General features: G+C 39.5%; 1 protein-coding gene across 1 annotated transcript; it reads left to right on the forward strand.

Moving 5' to 3' along the window:
* Positions 1-4977: 4977 nt before the first annotated feature.
* On the forward strand, positions 4978-9715 carry LOC145389792 (uncharacterized). The gene is made up of 6 exons (XM_080264948.1): positions 4978-5043; positions 5674-5909; positions 6159-6287; positions 7194-7352; positions 8897-9210; positions 9564-9715. Exons 1-6 carry the CDS (start codon positions 4999-5001, stop codon positions 9713-9715), a joined length of 1035 nt encoding a protein of 344 aa, XP_080121074.1. The 5' UTR covers positions 4978-4998.
* Positions 9716-9772: the final 57 nt, after the last annotated feature.

A 9772-nucleotide genomic window follows, 5' to 3' on the forward strand; every position in this document is an offset into this window, starting at 1 on the left:
CGGTACCGTGTTAATGTTAGTGAAATAGCACCGTGTTGCTGTCGGTGATATAAAACTATACCGTGTTGCTATAAGTGACACTGTACCGTGTTGCTGTTAGTGACATAGTACCGTGTTGTTATTAGTCATGAGGTAACGCGTTACTCTTTGTCATGTTGTACCCTCATTGACAGCAAGGTACAATATCTTTATCGGGGAGACGTTTGTTAATTCTTTACCACCTTATACTTACAGTTATAGATGAAGATAATGTCCACCCTTTTTATATTCTATTATGCTTAAGTTTCAGCCACCGAACGTGAAAGTACAACGATCGTCACAACCAACCTCTCTGTCCGAACGAAACATCTTTGCGCGAGGGTAATTATTATCTTTTATTAACTTAACTCGACGTTTTTGTGTTTATAGATCACTAAATTTCAGACAGCATGAAAACACAGCGAATATCTCTCTGTCAACAGGAAACTAGCAAAAAAAAAAAACAAAAAAATCCGGCTAGTGGCATCGGTATCTTTGGTTTTAAGATTAGATTAGGACATTTTTTTATTGCTTTCAGACTTGTTCTAATTGTTTTAAGACCCATTTTTGTTTTCACAAGCTTCATTTTAGGAGAAGACAATCTTTTTTTGCTTTAGACTTACTTTTCTTGTTTAAAATTTCTTTGTTGTTGAATAACCTGTTTGTTTGATAAGGCTTGTTTATTTTTTTTCATTAGTTTTCATTGTTCCTTAGACATATTTTCCTTGCTTAGGTAGTTGGGGGGGGGGGGCAGTTCATTTCTCCAAAGTGTAAGTGATGTCTGTGGAACCCATGGATAATTTTTCCTTCATAACCCGTAACACAGAGCCTGAGAGTGTGTGATAAAGCAGCCCGGTTGTGCCAGCTTACCACTCTCTGTACCAACCTGTCTCTTGCTTAGATATTTTGTTTCTATTGCTTAGAGGTTTGCTTCTGTTGCTCTGAGGTTTGTCTCTGTTGCTTAGATTCTTTTCTGTTGCTTAGAGGTTTGTTTCTGTTACTTAGATATTTGATTCTGTTACTCTGAGGTTTGTTTCTCTTACTTAGATATTTGTTTCTGTTGCTTTGCGGTTCGTTTCGTTTTCATAATTTTCTTGGGAGATGCTTAGGGAATTGTTCTTGTTGCTTAAAGATTTGTATAAGGACTTGTTACTGTTGTTTCTTGACCAATTTCGATCCACTCCTGTTGTTTGTACTCTGTTTCTGTTTTATGCTCATACTTCATTAACCTGTTACAGTTTCCCACACCTTTCATGGGGTGGAGAGATTACTAGGTTGCTTCGTGTGTCTTTTTCGGGATGTGAAGCAGAGAACCAGTGAATATCTAGGCACAGTCCATCCTAGGCAGACTTCAATTTACGATCGATATGGCAGACTTTTTCTTCTCTCTCTCTCTCTCTCTTTTACCGATGGGCTTTATTACAGTGAAAATATTATGGATTCTAAAAAATTGCCGAACAGTGCCTATGAATGAAAGATATTACACGCCACTTGCCGTTCAGTACCCAAAATTTCCTGCCAGTATCCAAACCCCCCTCTCAATATCCAAATATAGTTAGGATTTTTATACATTGTCCCTACATTCAGATGGTATTTAACTCAAAAGAGGTTTTCCGAACTCAATGACTTTTATGATTAGCCTTCACGAAAAACTTTCCTAATAACCTGGTACTTAATAAAATATCCAGTAGCAACAGGAGAGCAGTGAAAGTAATGTCCCTTATGCATAGGACTTAAGCAAAAGTACCTACACCTAGTCCGTCCTATACATGACGCAAAGTAACCAAGAGGACAAAGTTCTATTTTATATTTAATTGTTGAATATCTCTCTTAGGCAGAAAATGGAAACGCTGTGGCCCTCGCGCCCAACCTCCCTGACAGAACGCAACAACTTCATTTGGTTGTGGATGGGGGGCCTGTCTGCTCGTGCCATAGCTAGGGTAACCGGGTCCAGCGTCACCACTGTCTGCAGGTGGCTCAAGCGGTGGAAGCAGGAGGGACACGTTGAGAACAGGCATCGCACTGGCCGATCTAGTAAAGGGAAACATTCCAAAGCAATTTACAGCCGTATTACAGCGTTCCATCCCATAGCATTGCACAATGATGAGTTATATTTATCTGAAATGAATCTCAGAGCAATACAAACAGATTTCCATTATCACGGTGAATATACAAAATACCCTGATCTGTACAGGTATTACTGAGTTTCACGTAAATGTAAAGTTGAAGTACTCATAATCAACTTCATTCAAAGTAACTTTGCAAACTCCTTCAGTTTTGAAACATTCCCTGCCAAACCAAACAGATGCTAACTAAAGAGGATTTTTATATATGGTAGCCGAGTGAATTGGTTCTCTGTATCAAGATTATGAATTGCCAACACATCACGTGCCATAGTTTCGATATCGTTCGTAGAGAAAAACTAGCAAGAACCAAGGAAAACATAAAGTTCCCCTTCATGTAAATTCATCTGCGTCTCTCTTATAAACGGGTAAAAGAAGAAAAGTGTGATATCTGTGCTAAATATTGTCTTTGTCACCCAAAGCTGAGCAGGGCAAACAGCTGAATGAAGTGACGTAAGAGATGTGAGATCTCATTTGTGCTCTGAGTTATATGAGCTCTCAGTTAAGAGAGCATTTACATCCCAAAGCCACGATTTCGTTGAGAATTTCAAGACACCACGTATTTAATAAGTACATGGCATAATACTTTCAACGAATATTTAAGTCTTATCTTATATCGAAAAGCTATTGTTCATCTCTTTCAGAACGATTAAGTATGTTGTTCTAGGTTAGGAATGTTATGAACAAATTGTATTTCATGTGTCATACCAAATATTCTTGTGTTAGGTTTTTTTCCTCCTCGGAAAATTGGTATTATAGCTTCAGACTTCTTTTTGCTTCTTCGAAAGGTAATAAACTATTTTTGGTACTTGGCTAGAATGTTTAACCAGGCTCTCTCACCTGCTTCATACTTAAAAGGTTTCCCAGGCGAAAATGCTTTGATGTACACGAAATTAACGGAATAAAAACATATTTTTAAACAGTGTAAGTATTTTTGTTACATAATGGTATAGAAGGAATATGTTGTGGCATATATATTAATGTGCAATGAAATTCATAATAAAAAATACAACATTGAATAAAGTCCATTTTCATTCGAATATCATGCCATGAAGCTTGTCAGACACCCTGACTTATGTTTTGGTAACAGTGCTTGGAAGATGAGGGAAGGCTGTGTTTCGTATGATAGTTTTGTAGTTTTAAATACACATGAACTGGAGGAAATAAAACTAACTTTTCTTATCTAGGAAATGTTCATGAACGCGAAGAAGATAAAGATGAATTCGCATAAACCACAGATTGATTTTGCTTTCTGGTTGTTGGTCAGGATTTCACTTCACAAGCTTATGATAAACTCCTTCTCCTAACTGGGATTTGCTTTTGCAGCATATATTAAAATCTTTCCCCTACTTCTTGTTATTTCTGAAAAACAAACCTTTAAGTCATGAGAGAAAAATTATGGTCATTTTTTTTTTTCTCAAAGAGCGGATAGAAAACTAGATGAGTGCTGAATCATGTCTGTTATTCCTGATGCAAAATATATACCCTGATGCAGGAGGAGGAGCAGATTTACAGTTTCTCAACGGCCTAAGTAGTGTTATGGTGAAGGTTGAGGTGGTGATGAACGTGTGCCACAGTCTTCGTAACATATTTCGACAGTGGAGGAGGCATTACGTAGTGGTCGTAACGTGTGGTGGTGGCGGAGGTGTGCTGTGGTGGTCGTGACGTGTTTCGGTGGTGGTGGTGGTGGTATGATGTCGACTACTGCGAGGTTCCTATGGCTCTGCCTGGGGGTCACCTGCCTCCTGGTCCATGCTCGCCTACATCACATCACAGGCACGTAGACTAAAGTAAAGGGAAAGAGCTTAAAGAGAGAGAGAGAGAGAGAGAGAGAGAGAGAGAGAGAGAGAGAGAGAGAGAGAGAGAGCTTGTTTCATTTTGATCTAAGCTATTATATGAGCATCTCCAAATATCAAGTTATTTTGTTGTATTTAATTATTTCAGTTGATTGCTTTTTACGATGTTAAGAAAGAGGTACTCAGAATTTCGATTAATAATGGATTATCGGATGTTTCAAGCCACAGCAACCCTAGGGAGCTGTGATCTTTTGAAGGTTTGCTTATTCATAACTACACAGCTACTCGTAGTTAGAGTTTCTGATTTAACTGAGCCATTATATACAACGAACATTAACTATGAAACCTAAAACCTCCAATTAGTAATCACTGATTGACTGAACTTAATTATTTCCGTGCTTTTTCCGCTGTGTTACTTTTAGTATAATATTTTGGCTACAGGCACTTTTAAGCAGCAGAGAGAAGACATTGGTACATGAAGGGTTGGTTTTGGTGCATATTGCCAGACAAATAAGCCAGCACTTGTACTAAAAACAGTACTGTACAAGTGTGCTTTTATCCTCCCTCGTATTAGTCAGACACGAGCATAGCATCAATGGACAGCCGCCTACCACTGGATGACATGTTGGCCACAGAGCGGTGTTCTCACTTTTCTGTCCTACTGCTGACAGATGGCTCTCCATGGGCGATATCCATGACGGAAGTAAGTATGCATAACAGTAATGTAAAAACTGCATGGAGCTTCAACAGAGGAGCCTGATAGGGTCAAGCTAAACATTAGGTTATTTCTTACTTTACTGTATGATACAAATATTCATATTTTCGACTTTAATCCACTGTGCTACTGAATGAACTAGATATCCCAAAGTCTGCCCAAAGTCAATCAAAATTGTAATACGTGCAGCTAATATGTTTAGTTTATTGTTCTAGTTATCCTCATTGCTGCTTCAACTGTGAAGAATAGGAAAGACTTATCATTTTGTGTTCTCTTTCAGGACCTAGCACACGTATATGCTCCTTGGGGAGTCGGAGTGGTGAAGACTTGTGAAAACAACACCAGCATGACATACGAACAGCTCTCACAGACTATAGCCACTGCTCGACAGGTATGTGGCCAAGGCATGTAAATGAATTAAGGTAAAGAAACTTGTCTCTGGAGGCAGTAATTCAGAGTTCTTTGAAAACGTTCATGCATAAAAATTCACGACTAATTAATATTATTCCCGTAGACGCCTTTCTGTTCCCTTTTGCCTGTTGTTGCCGGCATAAAACAGAGAATGACCTCCTCAGGCTGAAGGAACCAGACATAAAAATGTATTCATCAAGTATTCCTACGAGGTAGCATTGTCTAATCAGAAGTATACTTTGCCCACAACCGAGAGATCCATGTTACAGATCCTGGACCACCGACGAGAACTTAGGGCGAGGACACATCAGGGACTTAAGCAAAAGCCAGGATTGTACGGAGTATCTGATGGGTGTAAATCGTAGTCAGAGGGAGTATTATGGTCCTTTCGTTATCAGACGATTATTCATGTTGGCACCATTACTTTCGTGATAATATGCTTGTTGGCATTAGGTTCCTGATATTTATGTATGCACGATTAGTTTTGTGATGTTATTCGTGTTCGCACCGTTAGGCTCGTCATATTTTTTATGTTGGCACCATTAACTTCGTGATATAATTCATGGTGGCACAATTAGTTTCGTGATATTATTCATGTTGGCACCATTAGCTTCGTGATGCGTTGTGGTGCGTGACGATGGTGGTGGTGAGCGATGACCCAGTCTTCCTCGCCGCCTTCGCTGAGTCTTCCTTCAAGAGCCACCTCCTGCTGGTCCAGAAAACAAAGCTGCTCATATTCACTCGCATCCCTCTCCACCAACTCCAGACCCTTCCCCACCTTCACAGGACTCTCTCACGAACCACTTCTCTCGTTGCTGTTGTGGACGATACCTTGCCAGTCTTCAGGTAACGAGTATTATCAGTATGCAATTGCCAACATAAATACTGATCCATTGTATGTAGCGAGGATATAAACAATTAATTTTGAAACACAGTGAAATAGTCGGAGTCTTTCAAGTTATCCACATTATTATTTAACATGTTCATAAATAACTGAGCTTGTGATCCTATTGGTTGCAACCGTACAAGAACACAAAGTAAATAGTCGATAATTCTGAGTATTAATTAATGGACGGATTGCTTTTTCATCAACAGAACCAAAGTGTTCTCATGGCTGCCGTTCACCGACCCAGAATCCCGGCCGTTACAAGTGGCATCATGGACTATCGATCAACGTCTAACTTTCACCCATCCACCAGATCTTTTCCCCCATAAGTTCTTACGGTAAAATTTGTGTGTCGACAACGCTCCTTTACGATATTGCTCAACAATGAGACACTGAGATGTATACATGAGAGATTTTGCATAGTAACTTCTATTATTATTATTACTACATTCCCTCAAATTACCGACTCGCACACTACATAAGACATGGTGCAAGATCTCATGATTCCTACAGGGGAAGAGACGAGAATTTTTTAAACAAATATTCTAACTGGATGAAAATACCAGAATGGAACTAATTTAACCTGCATTCGCGTATTTGGACCTAAATGACACTGATGTAACGTGAGCGACCTAAATGGTCTAGGTGGACTGAAGTGTGCTTGAATATACAATAACAACTTTTTTTTTTTTACCGTAACTATGATCAGTTGTTCGTCCTTTTGCAGCTTATTTCACATAGGTCTTTGGCAGAATAAAACAACAACAACAACACTACACCTCTACATCCTTCCCATAACACATCTTCATGACTAGCATCATATTCGAGTGTTGATCTTGTGTTATAACTCAGGATTCAAGATGGGCAGATGAGAGTTTCAGGACAAGTTACAGTGAAAAAAGCATAGACAGTAGATTACCTAATTGTAAATAAAGAACATTTTCGAATCTAAATAGACTTAACTGAGCATGAATCTTATTCATTCTGAACGATCTGGCCTTAGGTTATGCCAACATTAAGCAACAACATGCTGTATCACCGTGGTTGTTTTATTTAACTGGAGAAAGTTAGCACAACTGATACTGGAAAACAAAAGCTTATAATGTCCAGGTTCTGTTTTGTATGTAATACATAAACATGAAGTCATGCTGTCAGAATGAAAAAAATGCATTGGCTAGAGAGAATATAATTAATCTAAGTGGCATTACTAGTTAACACTATACCGTACACCATCTTCTCCGCAGGTTCCCGCACCGGCCACACGTGATAGTAACAGCGGAGGAGTTTCTGGTACAGGTGGCATTTACAGTCGATAACCCCACGGCACCAGAGGACAAACGACTCACCTTCGGTGGGATAGCGGGGAATGTTATGGAGATGCTGTCCACGATCATGAACTTCACGTGAGCTATTAATGTACATTTGGTTTAATACACTCTATGTTTGACTGAAAATATTTGGGTTTGATAAATAAATTCTGGTTGATTGCTCAACTTGCCCTAAGTTAACAAAAATAAAACATGAATGTGAACATAACCTCTCGACTTATTTTTTGCTATGGAAAAGGTTACAATATCATCAAAGGTGCTTAAATCACATCCCTTTGACAGATACACGTACGTGAGATCCCCTGACAGAACATGAGGCTTACTGCAAAGTGATGGGACTTGGACATGGATGATGGGACTCATTACACGTGAGGTCAGTTCTATAGTTCGTTTACCTCAACTTAGCTCATATTTTCGTCCTTTTGCAGATTATACTACGAAGCTCGATGTCATAAAAAGACAATGTTAGCCCTTTCCTCCTTTTAATAAGACTGCTCGCCCGTTAGCGTCCTTTTCTAGTACTAATATCTTATATCAAACTTTTCAATATGGAATGGCAATTTTGGGCCAAGTTAGAACTAGAGTATATATAGCATCTGTGCACCTAATACTCTTTAGCTAAGGACATGTGGTAGCGTCATTGTCACCTATATATTTTTGAACATTTCATTTTTACATTATTTTTCGCTCGCTCCGGCTATTTTATCTATCTATCTATATACCTAGGCTGCTTCCCCCAAGGAAAGGAAGGTAGCCGAGACAGGACGACACACTTTCCATTTACTCATCCATTCAAACACATTCATTCACATCTTAGGGCCCCAAAGGGAGAACGGACAGATCCTCACCGCACCACACCGCACAAGGGTCAACTGCGCAATGCAATCAGTGACATCCGCAGCAGGGCCCGACAGCAGAGCTGGTTTACCCCTGCCACATCATAACATACCCATCCCTTACCCGCACCTGACCTGACTAGCTGATCAGACCAAATGCGGAGAATATCCCCCTCAGGGCTGCGTCATCACTTATTTATTCACAATTTCTCTCCATTTATTTCTGTCACGCACAGCCACTCTTCCTTGCTCGACAGACATCCCTCTCGCATCCAGCGCCTCTCTTCACACTATCCATCCATCCTATTCGTGGTCTTCCTCTCAGCCTTACACCTCTCACATCAGATCTAGTTATCTTTTTCACCAATCGCTAAACCAGTTTCTGTTGACCTGCAATTTATGTTATTGTATTATTATTATTATTATTTTTACAAAGCAGCCGTATCATAGGTAGATTCCAAAGTATAATTATCCTCCTACTGTTTTCACCATTGTACTGTAGTTGTATTTTCCCGCACATTAAATTTGATCCTCATGTTTACCATATATATTACCTGAACAAACTTTATTTTTTTTGTCAGTTTCCCTTTCAAATATTAAGCTCGCTGACAATTTCTCATGAAACAAGAAGTCGTGATCAATACAGTAAATATATTGAGTCAAGAAAACGACTTGTGAGCCTTCTCAAGAATTACTCATCATTGTATAACATAGTAAATGCCAATCGTTTATGGACTGTATCCCGACATACATTATTCTACAGTTCTTCATTATCTTTTACAGAAATACATTTCAGGAAGTGGAGTTTACTCCCGGACCAATTTTCTTGGATATCACTAGAAACCAGTGGATAGACTACTCTCCATTTGTGTTTATGGGAAATTATCTAATTCTCGCTGCCCATGGTCGACCTGAGGTGGACCCGTGTGGCTTCCTGCTGCCTCTTAGACCAAAGGTTAGGGTGGCTGCGCTGAAAACACTGTTGGTAGCATGCGCTGTGATGCTGCTTCTGTCTTTCTGCCTTCCCTCACATATGCAAGAACCATGCATGGAAGATACTAATACCTTCAACTTTGTGCTAGTTCTTTTGCAAGATGGTAACTAGTGTTTGCCATGTTGTAGTTAACACTAAGTAATATTAAATAACTCTGGAAGGACTCTGAGAGATTAGATTAAATCAGAACGGTTGAGTTAATGGAGGCAGCATCCAGGCTTTTTAGTTTCTGGATTAGTCAATTTCTCTCTGTGAAAAATACAAAAAGAGCCAACCGTTTCACCCATATAGTTTCCTGATGCTCAACCACTGTACTGTGCTAGATGATTGTTAATTTCATCTCACAAGTGAGGACTTACTGTGGCCACTACTTTTATTTCACCAAAGCTGCCAGAAAAAGGCCATCAAATATTTAGGTGATCCATATCCTTTGCATGACTAAATTTTGTTTTCCAGATATAAAGAGAACTAAGAGTCGGTGGTGGTGGGATCGTGTGATGCTAGGGGTGTGGATGCTGGTGATGGTGGTGCTGACACAGAGCTACGTCGGTAACCTCATGTCCCTCCTGGCAGTCAGATACATAGACCAACCTTACCAGAGACTTTAGGATGTCCTTAACAACCTTTGATGTTGGGATAATTGTTGTTCCAAACACTTTGATCAT

The sequence above is a fragment of the Coenobita brevimanus genome, unplaced genomic scaffold (assembly GCF_032717465.1).
Source record: "Coenobita brevimanus isolate Jiangsu-jjx unplaced genomic scaffold, ASM3271746v2 jjx.HiC_scaffold_2116, whole genome shotgun sequence".
In the NCBI taxonomy this organism is placed as follows: domain Eukaryota; kingdom Metazoa; phylum Arthropoda; class Malacostraca; order Decapoda; family Coenobitidae; genus Coenobita; species Coenobita brevimanus.